Source organism: Toxotes jaculatrix, chromosome 3, assembly GCF_017976425.1.
Source record: "Toxotes jaculatrix isolate fToxJac2 chromosome 3, fToxJac2.pri, whole genome shotgun sequence".
Classification (NCBI taxonomy): domain Eukaryota; kingdom Metazoa; phylum Chordata; class Actinopteri; family Toxotidae; genus Toxotes; species Toxotes jaculatrix.
This window is the reverse complement of record NC_054396.1, coordinates 878470-900140: the sequence shown is the minus strand read 5'-3', so window position 1 is coordinate 900140 and position 21671 is coordinate 878470. Positions and strand designations below refer to the sequence as shown.

Genomic DNA, 21671 nt, shown 5'->3' with positions numbered 1-21671 from the left:
ACACTTTCATGTGTCTTTAGATACAGTGGAGTTCTATGGCCTGGTGTCAGAAGCTGTATCAGGCTGCAGCTATACAGTCATGGGATTTGTTTGATCATACTACTACTACTACTAATAATAATAATAATGAAGGAGACAAAATAAAAAGAATGATAACTATTGTTGCTGATGATGATGATGTCACTGCATGTATGATGTGTGTCCCTGCAGGCCAGCAGTGGAGTGAAGCAGTGGAACAGGAGGTGGTTCGTCCTCACTGACAGATGTCTCTTCTACTACAAAGGTTCGTGTCTATCTGCTTCAATGCTTTTCAGTGTGTACGATTTATAATGAGGAGCTAGCTGCCCTGTATTTTAGATAATGTGTTGCCAGCATGAGGGTCAGTAACGTGTTAATCTGGTTCAACCAACACGGCTCCTCCATGACAACAAGAATGTGCAGCATCCTGTTGATGTGAACAGTCGTTCACGCGCGATTTAAAAATTTGATGGACACAGTGGAAATGCATATTTTGCATTGTTTCTGTGTGATGCTGTATCACTGTATCACTCACTGCAGCCATTTTGTTGACATGAGGGTCAGGTGACAGCTCAGCACTGGTTGTTTAGATCACTGCTAATCTCTACAGTAGTGATTTGGTTTCGTAGATATTATGTGGTTTTCTGTTATCATGCTGCGATCTATGTAAATGACCAGAACTTAAAACATACTGGAGATCTTTCAACCATATTAAGTATTAGTATAAAGAATGCAGTGTTTCTGTGTGTGAGTGTGTGCATGAGTGAAGATGTGTGAATGTGTATACAGTCATCAGTGGCATTTCTCACATGCACATTAATGGGTCACTGAGCTAACTCTGGGCTGCAGCCTGGTTGTGCCCTCACAACAGTGGCTCTTTTTTTCAGCAGTGCACGTCACCATAGTAACGTTGGCTGCAGTCCTAACCTTCTACTCGGCACTGAACTCTGAAAATGAAACACTTTAAAAACTAAAAACCTAAAGACTTTATTAACTTCCGGGTGACTCAAATCCATTTCCAAATTTCCCTATTTTCAAAGATGAGACAGGCCTTAAAAAAATCAATGCAGAGAGAAAGTGAGGAACCAACAGACAGGAGGAAGAGATGTTGGTAAAGGTAATAGAGAACAACAGATGATATTTTGGCTGTCATGTGAAGTGAGATGTGTGTTGTGATATCCTCACAAACAAATCTGTCCTCTCCTCTAACAAAGACATGGAGCCCATAAATGATGCTTTTGCATCATCTGAACAGCTCTTTATTTTTGTATTTTTGTGACACCACATCAGCCCCATTCTGACCTCAGACCATTGTATTGGTTTGCCTTTCAAATTCTCTAAAATTTGAAAATAATATTCTAGTTTTACCAACATCTACACTGTATAAAGCTGTTTGTGGTTTTGGCCTCCTAACTTTCACAACCCAGGATTCACTCTGAGTTCTGTAGAAAGCCTCTCCTTCTGTCTGTGTGTTCTGTCCCCATGTGATGAAATTAGCTAAATCAAATTTAGAAAATTTTAAATGCTTCCAACACCGCGCTCTGTGAATACACATTCACCGCTCTGCACTGTTTTTCTTACTGATTCCTTTTTATTTACACTGATTTGAGCTGATGATTGACAATACATTCATTTTAGAAAAAAAAAACACACACACACAATAAACATTTTGTCATTAGCTTAATAAAAAAATAACATTCCTCCAAAACATATTAGCCTAAACAAATTAGAAATAAATATAAATATAAATGAACTGAATCAATTAAAAAGCTGAAACAGATGAAAGTAGACCTGAACATACATTTGATACTGAATTTTATGCATGAATACAGAAATAACTGATCAAAGCAGTGTGTTGTGCAGGCCACAGGGCCAATCATAAGCCACAGCTTATGATTGACATCTTTATGGTCCACTGAGGCCCCATGAACTGAGAAGATTGTGATCAATATAATCAGTATAATTAATTATTGCTTATTAACTTCACAAGTGCTTTGAATACACCAAATAAATAAATAAATAAATAAATAAATAAATAAATAAAACAAAAACAACTGTGACATCTGTGAAATTTGCAGTTCTTACGTAACGTGAGCTTTGGAAAACATGAAATGACAAAAAGCTCTCATATCCTCCTAATGACGAGGTCTTACATTGGAATGACAAGGTCCTTATTTTAATAAGGATAATAATTCTTCCTTTTGGTGTATGCAGTGTGCTTCCATGATTAACTCATTAGGAAATGTATTTTTGAACAGACCGGTCACTGGAGTTTAAGTCAAGCACTGAAGTTTAAGTTCACTCATGTCTTCGCTGAAAACGTCACCATTTACGAGAAGCGGCATCAGTTCCATTAAATCCATGTGATGTGTATTTCTCTCCCTGTTAACATTAAGTGGACTTCCAGTCTCTTCTTCTTGTCCTGACTGTCCAGTGCTGTGGGGCTCATGTCTCCATGATGTGTGGGTGGCCTTGAATAACCTTGTGCAGGATGATCCACAGTTCTTTACCCCTTTTCTCTTCCTCTGTGTCTGTGGAGCAAAATAATCCATGTTAATGTTGTGATCATTTACAAACTTTGTAAAGACAAACATGACCTTTAAGTACCTATTGCTTTCCTGCTCTTTCTTATTTTGACGCTAATTCCCTCTGTGCTGGGAGCTTCTCTCTTTATTCTGAACACGTCTGTTTTGGTTCCAGCTTCTCTCAGCCCTCTCTGCCCAGCCCAGCTGTGTGTTTTGGAAAAGAAGGCTTAGAGAGAAGGGAGCAATGGAGGGAGGAATGTGTGACAGTGCAATTTACCGCTCTGCGATTGCTATGCCAGCGAGGACCAAGGGCCAAAAAATGGGCATGAGGGGAGGAGAAAAAGCGCAGGACTTTTGTTGTCTTGGTTGTGTTTTACAGGGCTGTCTCTGACTCCTCCAAGACACAGCTTGTGCAAAACAAAAACAGTATATATTGATGTTTCCGAAAAATATCAGGAACAATAGGTTATTTCTTCCACTTTGACTAGAATGAAATCTGGTCTCCAAAATCCAAAAATTGTATATAAACTATTGCTAGGTTGCCAGATCTTTGGTAAGTAGTATCTACAGTGTTTTGGGTTGTGCCAGGGCATTCGAAGCTGTTGCTATGGTGTTTGAGGAGGTCGCTGCAGATGTATAACAGGTTTGACATTTCAAGTGTAAGAAAATAGTTTTATTATCTTGACATATAATCTTTTTTTTTTTTTCCTTGAAGTCCAAGCCATTCACTGCCAACACTGACTGTTGTGCATGTAGTGGTTGTGCGCTTGACAAACAAAGACCTTGAAACTTCAAAGGAGCAGACACAAGAAATTAAACCACTGAGAATTAACTCGTGCTTTAACAAGTAGTTGAATAAATGAAAGGTTTTGTGTGATGAGGTCCTGAGTACACAGTTAAAAGTCAGAGCTTTGTAAAAACATTACTAAAGAAGATGGTGAGTGATTTTTATCCCAGCGTGTGTGGGGGATTTTTCACCCCCATCTCCGTTATAATCACAGCCACAATGAACTGGAGGCTTTTGCTAATCTGATGGGTGGAAACATGTTGACACAGACGTATAGTTCTATTTGGGGACTAATATGACCAACTTAGCTATGAGCACTTCCTGTTTGCCCATGGACGTACACTCAGCTATCACTGGATTACTGTAAACACTTAAAACATGACGAACCGCAGGCACATTTTAATGGAGGTTTATTTGCTATGGGGAGCAGAGATAACGATTACCCAGGACCAAAACATGATTTTTAATAAAGGGAGTTCAAGTTTTTCAAGTCCAGAGTTTTTATCCTAAGCACCTGTCACTGAGACTTTAGGCTGCACAATAACTTTTTTTTTTTTTGGAAATCACAACAATCAATTGATCAGTTATTTTGATGGTCGCCTTTCACAGTTTTCTCAAATTCCTTTGAATGTATCTTATCGTACTTCAGACCTGGAAAGGATCTGGAAAGAGATGCTGTTGTTTATTTTTTTTAATGTCATTTTCATAGCACTTTAAATAAAATCATGATAACTGCTTCATCAGTAAGACAAACACTTCCTGTTATATTTTCTGCTAATACAACAGTTCCAAATGCTTGACAGTAGGAGACCTACTTGTTGGCATTTTATCAATAAGAACTTAAAAAAATGTCCTCTGTTTCTCTGAGCACCACAAATTCCAGTTGTCTCCATCACATTGGGTTGGGGACAGAAATCTCAGAGACAGGTGTCTCAGACCTCATGGATAGATGCTCTCTTCTGACAGAGGAAGCTGTCATTTAATTCATTTCTTACATGTAGAACTTGTCCAAATGAGCTAATGTCAGCTTAATCCCAGCTCATCCTAGGCGTGAAGTGTTTTCCCTTTGTGTTTTACATCAGTCTAAAGTTTTTTTCCTCTTTCCACAGTCATCACTTTGTGTGTCTTCCTGTACGCTATTACACTGTGTGTTTTCTGCTTAGGTGGTCGAACAGGATGCATTTTCATGGTTTCAGTCTATTTATACAGACGTCAATGAATCATTCAAATGTGTGTGTGGAAGGCACAGAAGTGTGTTTATTTACCTGCTGTCCCTTTATGCATGCATGTGTGTGGTGCAGACAAGCAGCAGGTACAGTTGGCTGGAGGCCGAGATTCCTACAACACTGAGTCACATGGGCTGATCATTATCTCGCACAAACACACACACACACGCGCACACGCTCTGTCTCTCACACACACAGAGCAGCAATCAGCATATTGTATTGCACAAGCCCTTCCCCCTACCTCAGATCTCTCTCTCTCTCTCTCTCTCTCTTCCTTGCCCGCTCTCTCGCTCTTTTTCTCTCTCACACACACACCCACACATAAAACACACACACACACACTCAGTCAGCGGCAGAGACACAGAGAGTGTTGGTGCAGAGCTACATTCTTGAAATAAGAGGTAGGAGGACACCGAGAGATACAGAGTGTATCTTTTTTCTAACTGCTGAAATTTTCATGCCTCCTTCCATTATTTAGTCGTCACCGGTGCTCCCCTTCCACCGCACTCCTATTTATCACCGCTGGATCCTGGAGTGTGTGTGTGTGTGTGTATGAGCCATTACCGCTGCTTATCACAGGGACCCTCGGACCATAATGGATATCTATTCTAGGACACTGTCACCGTGGGAGCAGAGAGTACCCTGGGAGGGGAGCAGCTCTGATTCTCCTCTCGTGTTTGGACTCTAAACACACCTCCTCTGTCTTTTATCCTGCAGGTTGAGTGAACCCGGCTCAGGATGTAATTGTTGTTTCTCTCACACAGTAGCTGTAGTATTTCTGTCTCTCCGATTCCACCTGGGAGGTTTTCATACTTTCATTTTTGCCTCTTCACAGATGAGAAAGAAGACTCAGTGTTAGGGAGTTTGCCGCTGCTCAGTTTCCGGATCGGAGGAGTGGAACCTTCGGATAACATCACCCGCAAGTTTGCCTTTAAGGTCAGTAACATCCTGGTGACAGGATAAAGGTTGCTGGGTTGTCTATATGAAATATTGTTTCACGCAAGAGTATTGGAAAACATAAAATATGTGCATATGACTTTTCAGTATCCAAGATACATTATTTGGAAACAAATAGGTTCAATGTAGGAACATAAGTTGGTTCTTTGTGGTCTTGTATCTGAGAGGAAATCACATTTAGAAAGATTCTCCAGTTTAAAAAAAAAAAACAGAGGATCAAGGAATAAGCATTTCAGTGAGGAAGAAATGTTCCACAGCAGCAGTAAAGAAGGGTTGTTGGCTGTACGTTCCCTGAGTGACAGCAGTTCCTCACAGAACCACTGCTCTAACCCTTGAAGAATTCTTCTTGTGCAATGCGAGCGCTCGTTGAAAAAAAGCAGGAATTACTAATGTTTGGATTTGTTCCTTCGATGCGTCGCTGTGGCTTGGTGAAGGGTGTTGGTTTGGTTCGGGGTGATTGAGAGACGCTGTCTTCCATGGCTGAGTCACAATGTTATTTATGATGGTAAAGAGTCCCGTGGGACCTGGGGTCTCTCAGTCTCATCAGAGTAGATGGTTGATGGATTTTTTTTTTTTTTTTTCAGTTAGGGAGGTGACCTTGAAGAAAGTGTTCCACTAGTATTGGTTTTGATTTTTGACAAGATTCTTTGTCCAGTTGTTTGTTTTTGATGTGGATATTGTGTTTTCTATGTTGCTGAAGTTGATCAGGGTTGTGAGTTTGTTAATTAATTTCTCCTAAACTGAGCAAAACAAACATCCCCTTCCAATTATTTGGAAATGACATGGACTTTGCCTTAATTTATGAACTCTGACCATTTCAAATTCTGTCGATGATGCTGAAGTGGAGCTGCTGGACGAAACAAGCATCAACAACATTTTGACTGATGAAGGTTGGATTGGAGCATGAGCACATTTTTATTTTGATAGCAATCAAAACAGTCCTTTGTAGAAAACCAGCTTAGCATCATCACATCTGTGATGTTCAAGGACCATGTCTCTGTTTAAAATCAGCATTTCCCAAAACGCTGATAGCCAATATGCATCCAGATGCAATAACATCATTAGGGTGAGAGCGTGATCATCTTTGTAGTCTGAAGACACAGTGGGACCTCTCTGCACACGAGGTTTGTGTGCCACTAACAAAACATGTTTTGGTGGGGGGTAGTGGTAATTAAAGACCAAAAATAGATGAATTGTGTTGTTGCCCGACAAAGAGATCAAGGCTGTGTTTCCTCAGATCCTGCTGAATCGCATCAGCAGCACTGACAGTCGAAGGATAAACAGAGCTCCAGAGGCAGAGGCAGCAGCACAGCCACCTGACTGAACTGTTTGTCAGGGCTGAATAAAGATGAGACAACGAGGATGTAATGTAGGTTAGCTGAGTCTGAATCTGCTGAGTAAAGCTTTATATAAGTTGGAAAGTTAGCCTTGTTTCCCCCTTCAGCGTCAGTATGAAACACACACAGTGACAGCTCTCTCTCTCCAGTTCTCCGTCTACCTCTCTCTCCCTTATCTCTCCCTCTCTCTGTGACCCTTCTCTTACTGCAATCACTGTTTGTCATTATCAGTTTTCTTCTCTTTTCAGAACATTTAGTCCTTTTTTTTTTTGCTCTCTTTCTTTGCATGTCCAGTGCAAGCCCTGGTACAAAGTCCAGTGCATGTACACAGTGTACACACACACACACACACACACACACACACACACCTGCAGTGGAGACAGACTGAGCAAATATATTCAGTGTGCCATTGACAGCTTGCCAAGGGTTAGGGTGCAGCTTGTAGACCAGTGCTCTGACTGGACACTCAGTACTGTTTACTGTCCAGTATCACAGCAGTGTGCCAGTCATGCTGTCATGAACCTGGCAGTTAATATTAACAGTGTGTATTCTTAGTATTAATAGCGTTTTCATGTGACAAAGGTGCTTTATAATACAAATTACAGCACAGGTAAAAGGCTAAATCCATCAAAAAGAGTAAAGCTATAAATACCATGGAGAAAAATAGAAATAGAGATAAGACATAAATATCATAAAGGCAGGTAAATATAAAACACTATGACAAGGACTTTGAATCAAAGTTAGTCTGAAGAAGTGATTGTAAAGTCAACTGTGATTCAATCTGAGGCTGAGATTGGCAGTTACAGCTTGGTCACAGCAGGAAGTGAAAATCAAATTCCATCAATAAAATGGGCAGAGCCAGGTCAGCGCTTCACCTGCTTCCAGTCATATCAGTACAAATCTATGAAAGGGGAATAGGGCCACATGCATATATCAGTTTTTTTTCTCATGTGGTTTCTCATCTTTGGTACAAATCAACATGTTTACAGAACTATGCTGTATGTAACTAAGTTATTGTCAGAATGTTGAAACAAGACCCAGTTTCTGAAAGGTGTTCATCAGACAGCCTTGATTTTATCAGGGCAAATTTATTTAGTGATACTTAATTAGTCATTGCACAATATTCAGTGTATAAACTTGAGAACTGATGTTATAAACCACTGTCCTCTGGCAGCCAGGATCTAAAAATATTACAAAATCCACATTGGTTAACCGTACTTCAACTCGTGAGAGCAGTGCAGGGCCCTCAGGCTAATTTAACTGGCACCAGGGGAACTGCAGATAAAAATAACATGGGTAGAAACCACTAGAATTTCTGGAGTGATGGAACAATTCTGACACATCAACACCATGTGATGTGATGTGATGTGATGTGATGTGATGTGATGTGATGAAGCTGGAGGAGCTCACTGTCCACAGCTGGTTGTTATAGCTGGAGAGCAGCCCGTTACCAAAGAACACCACCAAGAGACAGTTAAATGTTGAACATGCCACAGCTCTGGCTCCTCTGGCTTTAGCAAGAAGCTTACAAACCTCCATCTGACATGTAGGTCAGTATCATGTTAGAGTATTCTGATATATTTCAAATGCACTGTGAATCAGTTAGTAATTGCTAATGTTGTGATGATGATGATCATTTCTCTGCCTTTGAATCTTCATTTTTAAGCATTAGCAGGCGTGTTCCGACCTAAAACAGCTCTGCATTAAAAACCACGCCCTGGTGGACTGTATGTGTTGATCTGTATGTGGCTTAGCCCTCCACTACATGTAGACATGTCAGGTATTTATGCTGCAGTGGTGAGCTTGTTTGGAAGATGTTAAAGATGTTAGATAAGATGAGGCTGCTCTCAGAGGCAGCTCATGTTAGCTTAACAGAGCTTAACAGGGAGTGGAGGGAACACAACAGTGAATCACAAGGGGTTGTTTTGGTGGCTGAGAGTTCATACTGTAGGTATTTACAGTGCAAGGTTAGCAACAGAGGATAGGTTTCTTTTCCAAAGAGCCTCTTTTGGTCATTGCTTAGGTATGTGGTTCAGTGTAGAGACAGGTTGCACACTGTAACTATAAATTACATAATGACAGGTAAATGTCAGTGGCATGAGAGGCTGAGATGAGTTGTGTATGCTGGCCAGTTGAAGCAGATAGTGTGTTTTTCCTGAGGTTGGCTCCTCATGTTCTCTCTCATTGGACGAGTTCCCTCAGGGCAGCGTACAGGTGGGGCTTAAGACTCTCTGTAGTCCTGTCCCAGCATGCCTCCTTCAAAGCTGTCTGGTGATTCCTGTCCAACCACTTCTGTTTACGACAAGAGTGGGTTCGAAATGACCCACAGACGACAGGGAGACAAAAAGCAGACCGGGGCAGAGTCCACTGCCTCTGACCCTGCTGATAGCGGTTTGATAATAAAATCATTCCTATTAGAAGCAATAACACTGTACTCACCTAACAAATTGCTGTTTTGGGTACATGTCAACATTGCTAAAAGTCAAACAAAAAGTTCTGCACGTCAGAGTCATGCACAGGCTGAGGTGCCCAACAGGTTGCTGGCACAAAATTGTGTGTAACAGGTTAAAAAAAAAGTTTATATTAATTTGCAAGTATGGGCCCTTGTAAAAATGAACTAAATCCAGGTAGACAGCAGGTGAAATGGACCGCTTACCCCTCGACTTAACATCACTCCAGAACTGAGAATGAAGCTCACTGGTAGCAACAGGGAGTCACTTTGGATGTGTGGACATATGAAAAAGCAAAAGCAAGTGGGAGCCGGCTGAGCAAATGCTTTGCACATCTGAAGGGGACAGTACATTAGGAAGCTTAGCAGATCACTGCCGACCAGCCGTCAGACGGGTGCGGATCGCAGGACGTATACGAATGGGTTGGGTTGTGTCTGGATTTGATTTAGAGATAACTGCAGGTAATGAGTCAGTTCCATTACCAAGCTTGCAGGGCAGGACTCGCATACTCACTGTTTTCTTTTTTTGTGTAATAAGGCATCCATGTCAGCCATTGTTGACATTTGTATTGCACATTGGTATGGATAGCATGGTGAAACTCTTAGCTTGTTTACATCCTGTCGAGTTGTAATAAAGAAGGATGATCCTTTTAGAAAGCCACTGAACCTTCTTCTCCATCCCCCCCACAGACTATTTCTTTTGTTAACATCATCAGGTAGATGATAAGAATATAAAGGACAATGAAGTATATGTGATCAGAAATCAAGAGAAGTAAGTAAACCTCGATATTAACTGTACTGAAACAGAAAGAAGCTTTCCTGTGTTTGAGCACAAGGTAAAAACCTTTGAGAAACATGAATAAAATAAATGCATATCAACAAAAGATAAGTGCACAAGTTGGCTGTTTAAGCCCAGTTGCAGTTTTATTGCATTGTCCATCATAAGACATGTAGTGCAGCTAAATACAGTCAGCAAGGAACACCATATGCTCTCAAAGCAGCCTCAGCTCTTTGTGATACGCAACCTTCCGCTGAGGTTCTGCTCCACATTGACATGGTTGCATCACATCAATTATTGCATTTCATTCATGCTGCCAATCTCCTGTTCTACCACATCCCAAAGGATTTCTACTGGATTCAGGTCTGGAGACGGGGGAGGGCCACTTAAGTTCACCAAAGTCACTGTCATGTTCATGAAACCAGTTTGACACAACTTTAGCTTTGTGACATGGAGCATTATCCTGCTGGAAGTAGCCATTAGAAGATGGTGAACTGTGGCCATGAAGGGATCAACATGGTCAGCATTAGTACTCAGTGTGAATGCACCCAAGAGATCTGACCGCTCAGACTACATTTGGCTGACTATGGCCACATTCTTTAGTGTTCTTTTAGCATTGGCTGTGGGGCTGTGGCTCAGGAGATAGAGTGTATAGTGGGTTGTCTACTAATCAGAAGGTTGATGGTTTGATCCTCAGCTCCTCTGGTCCGTGCGTCTAAGTGTCCCTGGGCAAGAAACTGAACTCCAAATTGCCTCCGACGTGTATGCTTTTGATCTTTGCAAACGGAAATGATGTATGTGTTTATTTGCATGCAATGCATGTGTGAATTGAGGTACTGATCCTGTTCATACCTGGCACTGTCATGCATCTTGGGTGATCTGATCACGAGGGGATAAGCTCTAAGTGTGTCAAATCCGATGATGCTTTCAAGCTCAGCACTGTAAGAATGTCAGCTTGATCTCAACACCCGCACCGAACCATCTGAGTCTGAGGAGGTGCAGCCTCTGTGCCAGCCTGGCACCCATTGGTTTTCAATGTGAACATTATCCCAGAACACATTAGCGACCCTGCGTCACAACGTTCGACTTCTTAGACTAGTGTGCAGATGGTCAGACAGAGGGTGAAAATGAAACTTAACTTGTATCTGGTAAATTATGCAATGTGATTAAGTGTAATTCTCAGCTTTATCAGTGAGTGACTGGAGTCCCTGCTAACAGGGAGGAGCAGGGTGTCTGATAAATGTGTCCAACGCGGGTTCAGTGCATATTGAGATGATTCGTATCAAATCTGGATCTGCTGGCTGAAAATGGTACAAACAACACAGAAGGGAGTGGCAAGATCTAAAAATCTGTTCCTAATCACGTTGTTTTGATCTCTTATCCAGCTCAGTCTGACTGCGTCTATATCTTTTATCACTCTGACCAGACAACCTTTCTTTTCAGTTTTACTTTATTTTACAACAAAGAAAATCCTATTCTTAGAGCAAAACAACAAAAGTTGTTCAAGTACGTGGATGAGATCCATGCTCTTTAGCAGTGTTGTTTTCAGTCAGCAGTTCAGTCACAGAGGTGTTGAAACCTGTTGTACCTGCAGCATTACTACCTGACTCTGCCGAGGTGTGGCCACAGCCAGGAGACATTCAATAAGGAGAGAAATCTCTGTCCAGCTGAGGGCTTTGTTATGTCTCAGACTAAAACTCTATGGTCTACGGTTGTAACCCAATCTCTGAATGATACCTTTACAGGTCTTAATGAATGCCCTTTGGGTAGATTAGTTCTCGAAGAAAAGTACTGTTATGTGTGTGTCTGCTGCAAAAGAAATGTTGCTTATACCACACACTGCTACACACACACAGAGAGAATGTGTGTGTAAAAACAAGCACCTTAAACTTTTAAAAATCTTATTCTATATAGCTATATATAACACCTTATTCACATTACCACCTCATAGAGTAAATTATTAAACATAGACCTTAGGTGTTTGTGTGACTCAACAGGCAGAGTCAAAGGGTTACACCTATGGGTGTGTTTGTGTGATGTGTGTGTGCAGTGGAGCTACAGCCTCACCCTTCCTCTCAGCAAACAGTTCAACAGAACTATCAGGTGGCCACGAAAAGATGAGCGCTCGTTCCTTTGGGGCTTTTGTGCTGCTCTCTCTCTCTCCGTGCCTGTGTTCATGTCACTGACTGAGGCGACATTCATCAGTGTCAACTGCTAGCTGATCCTCTCAAACACAGAACTGGGGAATATGCAGGTTGCAAAGAGAGTTTTGCAAAAAGCTGAACAAGGCACCCATTTGGCCAGAAATGTTAAATGTTAAAATGCTTATTCGTATTGCTGTCCTGATGAAGCAGTGATCAATGTATGTGACTTAGCTGAGATCTGCGGTTGCAGGTGAGACTTGTTTCCATCCCTGGCGGGAGTTATCACCAAGCTGTGAATGACATGTTCTCACAGCTCTGCTGACAGTGTGGCATGTCTGTGAGACACAGTTGACCTGCTTTACATCTAGGCCATATTCTCAGCTGCTTTACTGTCTTAACTACACTCTGCTTGAATTATAAAGGAGTAATGGCATTGAGAAATAGCTCACATAGATTTGTGATTTGCTGCTACTGTAAATTCATACACCTTTTTACAGAGTCGTGCTGAGCTACAGTGATAAGCTGTATCCGTTAGTGTCGATTGAGTTTTAGAAGGCAGACCATTAGAACAGAACAGAACAGAACAGAATCTTACAGCACTTTTCATTTAGTTTCCTAAATTTCATGTTCCCCGGAGGAGGAATCCATTCAGTCAGTTTCCTGTACCCTGGCATGCCATGACATTTCTACTGGCACCACCTTCAGATCAAACTCCTTCTCATCTTCAATGGCTTTAAGAGGAGCTGGATGGGTCAAACTGATTGTTCTGTCTGAAGTTGTGCTCAGACTAAATGCAAAGTTCAGAGACTGGACAACTGCATATAAAGTCATAGCTTGTGGCTAAGTTAACAGATGATTTGCTGTATTGATGAGTAAATGATTAATGACACAGACCGAACAAAAGCAAAATTTAATCTGCATGTACGAGTCCGTGTATTTGTTGTGGTGGTGGGTTTAGTCACATGCTGTACCTGCACGGTGAAAACTGTGTGTGTGTATGTGTGTGTGTGTGTGTGTGTGTGTGAGAGAGAGAGAGAGAGAGAGAGAGAGAGAGAGAGAGAGAACCGGGAGGGAAGAATTTCAATAGCTCACAGTGACTGCTGCTGCATTCTGAATGGCTGCATTGACTGCATTTCCTGGAGGCTGGACTTGACTAGCTGGACAAACACACTCGCGCGCGCACACACACACACACACACACACACACACACACACACAAGTATACTTTGTGTATAATGTTATTAAGTGTACGGTTTGGACCTGCTATATATGAAAAGTGACCTGAGATAACTTGGAGCTATATTGACTTGTATATTCAGAACAGGAACTTAAGGTGCTGCTTACACAATAAATGCATCTGTAGTAAAGGACCAATTATATAATTTAATGATATATAAATATCTATAACCTTAAAGAGGTCATTCTGTGATTGAAATGCATTTTGCTGATAATAGTTGTTAGGTCTATTTACTATTTATTAAGTAAACAGTAAGTGGATGCTAGAAGATTTCTGGAGGAATTTTGAATGTGCCTGCTTTTTGGTGTGTATCCAGGATAACCAGCTGTCAGATGCTGGGTGTTTGTACATGTGGGTCAATGGATAATGTTATTTGTGGCACTAATGGTCCTACTAACAGCTGAGGTAGTGGTATGGGTGATAATATAACCAGTACCAGCACTGATGGCAGTAACTGTTTCACAGAGATTCACACACATGGCCATGTTGGAATCTCTACAGAGGACATTGCAGGGACTTTCATTCATGTGCTCAAGACTTATCCTGACCCTGGTTGTTATCGCTGCAGGTATCAAGGCGTTGTTAATGTGTTGATCTGCCTTAAAGCTGCTGTTAGATATTTCCTGCCAGGAGAGGACAAGATGGCCCACAGTAAAAATGGCCTCCATGAGAGGAGGCCATGGCCACGAGACTAAGAGTTAATTAATCCAATTAGCCAATCAAAGTCAGAATTGTCCACTTCTGCCCAGATACTGCTGGGCAGAAGGTTGAGAGAGGTTTATTGAGAACATTTCAGGGATTTCAGTTAGAGTAAGAGTACAGTATATTAAATCTGAAATGGTGAAAAAAAAAAAGAAAAAGCTTCAACCTTAAATTGTGATTGTTAAAAACCATACTAGTGATCAAATTATAGATTGCAGCCAATACAGTCTGAAGTCTTGAGACCTATTTAAAGTTTTGACCATGTTTCTACGTAAAATTATGACAAAACAACTGGGCAAGCTGATAATTAAGGGTCAGTTAGCATCACTGAGCGGAGGCAATTTTTAGCACAATGAAAATACAGCTGGCATATATTTTTGAATTACTGTAGAAAGTGTGACAAGAAGTCTGTTAATATTTAAACTGGTGGAGACAGAGGTCAGGGCACAGTTCTGCAGCACACACAACAGAATGGACTGTGAGGACTATACCTTTAATTGCTACTAATTAAAGTAATATGCATCCACATCCTCTTCATCCATTCCTCTCTTCCTCCCTTGTTCTCACCAATCTTTTCATTATTTCTTTTCTCACTGTATTGCTTTATCCTTGTTTTACTTTCTATTTTTACATTCACTTTTCCTTCCTTCCATCTGCCTTTCCTTCAGTCAATTCTTTCATTCATCCTTCCATTAGTTTCTACCTTACTTCTTTCCTTTCTTCCTCTGTTGCTCTAATGCTCTCTCCCTCTTTTCACCGTTTCTTTTGTCATATATTTTCTTTTGTCTTGATATTTTTTTATCCGATAAACTGTTTTTCAGTTTCTTTTGTTATGTTTTGACGATTCCTTTTTCCCCTTCTGTCCTCCTTTCTGCTTCTTTTCCATTGGCTATCCCATTGTTGTCATCCCGTTGTCATCCCGTTGTTTTTATTTTTTTTTCTGAAGAATAGAAAACCGTAAACAAATAAATGATCACAACACTCAAAAGAAGGGAAGTGTGAGAGATAATGTTGATATCTGTCACCTTTCCTCCATTCTCCTTCATCCATCCTTTCCTCTCTGAACAACCTGAAAGAATGAACAAAGGAAGGACAATGAAGGAGGGAAGCTTCACACACACACACACACACACGCACGCACGCACACACACTCTTCCTGCAGCTCCACCTCTGTTGCTAGGTTACTGCTGCCACTTATGATACAGCCATTTCAGCCAATCACATCACCTTGTGTCACTGCTGAGGGTGGAGCCTCACAGTCCTCCACCGTGGAAGGAAATGACTCCTGTTTATCAGTGACATCATTTCCTCCTAATGTCTAATGGCAGTACCACTCCTCTTACACACACACACACACACACCTACACACCAACACACCAAAATCCATCAGTCTTTTATCAGAAATCAGATTAAAGTGTCTTGTTGGTGAGGGACTGATAAGAGCAGGAGCAGGACTGGGTCCAGATCATAATAATTCACAGGAGCTTGAAATGGGATTAGATGAAATTGAATTAGATGTTATTAGTATTTGTACGGACCAAGGAGGATGTTTGCTCTGCTCAGGGGTGCCCATGGTTCTCCTGCAGTGGAAAGCGCTGCACTGGCATTTTGAAATATAAAGACAATATGAGGAAACACTACTGACTACTTTGGGACCTAATTACTTGGATACTGGGCTGACCAGACGTACAGTCTCTGGCCAAGCAGATAATATGGCTTGTACTGAGTGGTTATGACTGAAGCAATTCTCAACATGGACATACTACAACAGAAAATACAGTTAAACTATATGTAAATAAATGTTAACAACACTGCGGTGCGTGGTATACAACAGGTCATTGTGCACTTTTACCTAAGTACTGTTATGAGATACTGGGTGTTTTAATGCTGGAACTGTGTTTAGTTTCCTTCCACTACATTTACCTGATATCTGGAGTATATGATATCTGAAGAATGAGGTTTTATGTATACACATATCATTCATTCATCTCATAACAAAGAAACAGGAAGCTCATGTGCTGTCAGTAAAGACTTTACTTTGAACTTGGCATTTTAATATTAGCTCAGGGAAAGAAGCCACAGCTAATGCTTACTAAATGTGAGTGAGTGGTATCTTAGTCCAACTTCTTTGTGTGTGCTGCCCTCTTGTGGTCCGTTTCTGAACTGTCTTTGGCTTACATATTACATAAGTAGACATGGGGTCACATTAGCCTTATTCCAAATGTTGTTTTCTGCCCACAGATGATTTTTCTACGTGCATTAGTTACTTATGTGCAATTAGTATCCACAGTGAGATGTTTGCTGATGTTTCTGTTAACCATGAGGTGCTGACAACACATATTTATCTCTCTTTAAAATCTGTATCTACCCTCACAGTGAATATGGCTATGAAACTGTTTTAGCTTGACTGTTAAGAGTTCAAAGGCCTCTTCAGTTTCTATGTATCTTCTTTGTAAAATAATAATTTTTAGAGGCTCCAGATGTTCTCAACCACCTTTCCTCTTTCCTCCCGCCCTTGCATCACACTCACCAACAGTGACCAATGACCTTTGACACCACAACCCTTAACCTTTCTCCCCCCCGTGTTTTCTCCCTCCCACCTTGGTCCACCCATGTGAGGTCTGCTGGCCCATGCTGTCTCCTGTTGTGGTACAGAAGGTGCAGTGTTGATATTTTACTACTCTTCTTATATTAACTGTCCTGTCCACAGGATGCATGATTACGTATGTTGTACTGCATGTCTGCATGTTAGTTAAATACCTGTATGGTTCAGATATTGACTGTTATTAACAGATATTCAAAGGCACACCCTGTGATTTTGTTACCCTACCTCTGAGGCGGTTATGGCTCAGGCGGTAGAGAAGATCATCCACTTAGAAGGGTGGTAGTATCGGTCCCTGGCTTCTCCAGTCAAAGAGTCCTTGGGTAAGGTTCTGAACCCCAAATTGCCCCCAGTGAAATTTCAGGGGAACATTTGGAAGTGTAATGGAATCAGTGTGTGACTTTAACCTGAGAACAGTCAACCATCTGCATATCATTAAAGGAGAATTCTGGTTTATCGCAAGGCGGGTGTTATTTCCGTAGTGATGTCCACCAATTTAATCAGTAACAGCAACATTGTATTCACCAAGTTAATATCATAAAAGAAGTCGGGGCCAGAAGTGTGAGCAGTCAGACCATCAGACATGTTAGAAACAAACCCCCTTGGTCAAACAAAAATATCTGAGAGACAGAAAGGAAGTAAACTGTCAAATTATTACCTGAACTCAAGTCCATTTTATTTATAAAGTACCCCCCAAGTATCAAGGGGCTTTACAATATATGCAAAATGTGACACCCTCTAGCCCCAGACCCTCAAGGTGTCTTCTGCAAAAGTCCATCATATATCAGGGACCTTCTTTTTTCAACCAGAAAATCTGGATGAACCATTTCTTGACCCATCAGAAAGAAGAGTGTGTTGTCCTAACATGTTCTCAAATCTCAGCAATTAGTTTGATGAAGACAGTGACAATATACTGTAAGTGATGGAAATGATAATCAGAGGTGTGAACACAAACCCAGAGTTGTGATAAACCAGAATGGCCTTTTTACCTTGATATCTTTTCAGTCATTCCTTTTCATTGCATGAAGAGATTAAGTTACTGCTCATGAGGACGCTGAATTTGATGTTAACAGTAACTGTTCTACGACTGTTACTTACGTGATGCCTCTCTGTGTTTTGTCTCCCTCTGCAGGTGTGGTTGGAAGAGGAGAAGGAGGAGGAGGAGGGTGAGGACGGGGAGTTGAAGGGTTCTGTTGTGTTTTGCATACAGGCCGAACACGCTGGGACCAGGACGTACTACTTCAGCGCAGACAGCCATGAGGAGCAGCAAGAGTGGATCACAGCCATGAGCGAGGCTGCAGAGGTCAACGTTCAGCCAAAACAGAGGTACTGTTCTTGTACATGCACCAGGTCTATCTGATTGGGCCTGACCAATATGTCCAGTCATGGCAATATTGTATGGGTTTGCATGCACTATTCAAGATGGTATTGCACAGGATTTGATTTGTAAATGCTTTACTTTGGTGCCATCTAATGGTGTTATAAGGAATGGCACCAAAACAGGCAGTAACATGCGACTGAGGCAAGGCCCACTATGAACTGTTTGTCTTCTACTCATATGTCATACATCTGTATTTCAAAAACAAATTTAACAAGCATTAGTATTGTCCCAGTTACAAAGCTGAACACTTGTGAAGGGTGACTTGACTTCAGGGCTATTTTTTAATAATAACTAGAAATAACAGTTGTTGCTGGTGAATAACAAATGTCACAAACAGATTATCTAAGCTCTTGTGTTTTCTCATGTTTTCCATCTCGTTCAAATTTCACAGAGCAAACCCAGACACAGCTGATTTCAACCACACTATGGTGACCAAGGCACCTGACCCACAACAGAGTCCACAGACACAAACGCACAAAGAAACTGATAGTGACCTACATGCCCACCCTAAGATCAATGGGGTCGACAGCCTTGAGACACCCTCACCTTCTACTCCCCGTTCTGATAAGGAGGGAAAAAAGAATGATAGCAAACGTGGAGAAGGTGGTGGAAGAGGAGGTGAAGATGAAGGAGGAGGGCCTGGTCCTGACCCCGCCCCTCACCTAAATCATCATCCTAATGGTTGGGGCAACTACGGCCCTCCCAACACTACACCCCACAGCAACAATAGCAAACACCCTCCATCCAGAGGTCACAGTGGACAGCGTGCCCCTCAGGGACACCCAGAGGGGGGTGTTGGCCCATTCCACGACCCCAGGGAGCAGCAGGAGAACGTAGTGCTGAGGAGGGGCTTTGTGCCCAGGACAGCTCCTGAGAGAGTAGCCCAGAGGAAGAGCTCCATGGCCCAGCTGCAGCAGTGGGTAAACCAGCGACGGGGAATGGCCTCCCAGGAGGACATCAACAGGTACATCAATGGAGAAGAGAAGAAACAGAACACCTGTACATTTCTTTAGGTTTACTTCTGTTCTCAGATGATGCCTCAGTGGTCAGGGGAATATTGTAAAGACACTGGTCGTACTGCTGCATGGTCATTTACAGTGACCAGGCACAGTGATCAGTCAGTGTACAAAGGTGCCCTCCCCCCACACGCACCTTCATGATTCATTTTTGTTCATAATATCAGTAACACTGCAAATTTTGACTATAAAAGCACTTAGGTTGAGGTTGGTAAACTTTCAAATCTCCATGTGTGGGTTCACATCTGACTTTAGTCACATCTCCAGCACAGTTTATTAGTTTGGAGCTTTGAAGTACAAGGACAAAAGGACCAAACGTCATGAAATTTTTACAGTATTTGTATTTGTAATTAATTAATTAAATGTCTATGTGCATGATAAATCAAGGTACAATTTACTGCTGAATATAATAACAAGGTCAGTGAGCCTCCAAGACAAAATTGTAATTTCATTCTGTGTTTTAACTCAGTCATCATTTAATAAAATGAAGAGGCTACGCTAGATGAATGAAATTGCAACTGCTACGGGTTTAAACACTCTCAGGTCCGCAGCATTCAGTCTTACTTTTATGACTTTTGAGAAAGAAATAATTGCTAATTGTTTCCTGCCGTTTCAGCCCATCTCGTTACTACCCAGTGAACCGAGGGGTCTCGTCCGACTACTATGGCTACCCTGGTGGCCCCCAGTATGTGGAGGAGTACCCTCTGTACCCGCCAGGTGTCCGACCTGACAGCATCTGCTCTGTCTCTGCTGTGGGGGGATACGACCGACGCTGGACTGTCGAAGAGAAGCGTCACTCGCTGCGGGACGGACCCCATCAGTTGTACGGACCCCCGATGCCTAGGGACCCATGGGGGCCACAGTACTATGCTGGGATGGAAACGTCCATGAGGCGTCTGTCCATCCAGCCACGGTCCAGGTCCGTGCCCAGGTCGCCATCCTCATCATCGGGGGGAGCCTACTCACCGGTGCCACCCAACTTTGCCTCTCCGGCTCGGTCGTTATCAGCCCGCTTTGATCGGCTTCCAGGGAGGATGAGGGACGACATGATCTATGCTGATCCATCTGTCTACAGTCTGAGGAGGTCTCTCAGCTCACCAAAGGTGAGTGATGTGTGTATGTGTGTGTGGTGTTTATAACATGACGCAGTGGATATGAAAGGTAACTGTAACCCCAAATTGATAATTTATTTCGTTACAGCAACAGACCACAGCTCACTTGTTTTAATTAGACTTCATGAAGGTTATTATTTGATGGAAGTAAATGGAATGAAATGTGTCAAATACATTTTTGAAAGGCCACACCATTTCCAGAAAATGCAGGCTTTTGAATACACTGTAAATGAGCTTTAGTTATACAAAAGATTTTCAAATAGTCAAAGGGAAATGACAGAATGAATGAGAGATTGATGTTTTGTTTTCATATGCTGTAACCACATTCACCTTACTCTTAACAACTTTCATTCATTCTTATCTCCATTCTTCCCTTCCTTCTTTCCTTGTTACTTTCCCTCCTTCCTTCAGTATGACTACCCTGGCGATAGGAGGTCCTTAAGCCAAGGATTATACCACCATAACTACCCTGTATCCCCTTCCATCCACAATAAAATGGTATGTGCTGCTAATGTGCTCTAACACACATCCATCCACTGGATAACATGCACAGTCACACACATAGACAGTCCTGTAGTGGTAGGAACAGTCTACAGTAGTTACGGCACTTAGTGTAGGGCCATGTGCAGCTTTGCTTTGCAGCTGCAGCCAGCTGTGGGGTGTCCTCCTAACACCTGCCCTCTGTTGATCTATTCTAATCCTGCACACATCTGTCTCTGTCTGGATGTTGTCTCCTGACATTTCTTTCTTCTATTCCTCCCTGCTGTTCTGTCCCTCACACGCCACTTGGACCTCTCTTGTGTGTATATGTGTATGAGTGTGTATGTGTGTGTGTTTACACAAAAGAGAAACATGACTTAAGGATACAGATCTCCATGGGCTCAACCAATTTCACCCATGATCAGTGGAATTTATCGGGCGTCCAAGCCAGTATTGCGATGCTTCAGTGTAAAGCAGGGAAGAAGAATACTGCTGCCTAGAAAACGTGGCTGTAAAAACAATGCTGGTATAAAAACTTCAAAAATAGTCTTTGCCTGTGTTTTATTGGGAAGGAAATTATTTTAACACATTTGTTAGGTCTCAAAGTAAATGCACGCTGTGTTTTGGTGAGTGAACAATTGTGTTTAAGCATGAAAGTGACCTAAAAATAAAGTTAGCTCAAGAATGTTTCACTGGCATCCTATGGTCTTCATCAGTGGATGGAGTTTGTTCCACAATCATTGCATGACCTAAGTCTCCACCTTCATCCATCACATCATGTAAAGTCTGACAGGAGCATAAAGAGCACAGGACCCACTCACACAGACCAGTACCACTCAAAGCATAAAGGTCAGTGATTAGGAGCCTCCTACACAGACTACAGCAGTGAGGACAAGGACAGAGAGAAGGGACAAGTAGCA

At 41.9% G+C, this 21671-nt stretch overlaps 1 protein-coding gene across 7 annotated transcripts in view; it reads left to right on the top strand.

Moving 5' to 3' along the window:
* plekha6 (pleckstrin homology domain containing, family A member 6) overlaps positions 1-21671 on the top strand; it is a 57268-nt gene that overhangs the window by 18791 nt on the left and 16806 nt on the right. For 3 of the 7 annotated variants that reach the window (XM_041034801.1, XM_041034802.1, XM_041034804.1), the window contains exons 5-10: positions 211-283; positions 5392-5492; positions 17895-18088; positions 18535-19107; positions 19776-20262; positions 20683-20769. In XM_041034801.1, coding sequence (XP_040890735.1) covers positions 211-283; positions 5392-5492; positions 17895-18088; positions 18535-19107; positions 19776-20262; positions 20683-20769 — 1515 coding nt within the window. Of the gene's footprint in view, positions 1-210; positions 284-4866; positions 4958-4990; positions 5297-5391; positions 5493-15040; positions 16819-17894; positions 18089-18534; positions 19108-19775; positions 20263-20682; positions 20770-21671 lie in introns of those variants that run through there. The other 4 variants (XM_041034803.1, XM_041034807.1, XM_041034808.1 and 1 more) reach the window with 4 other exon arrangements.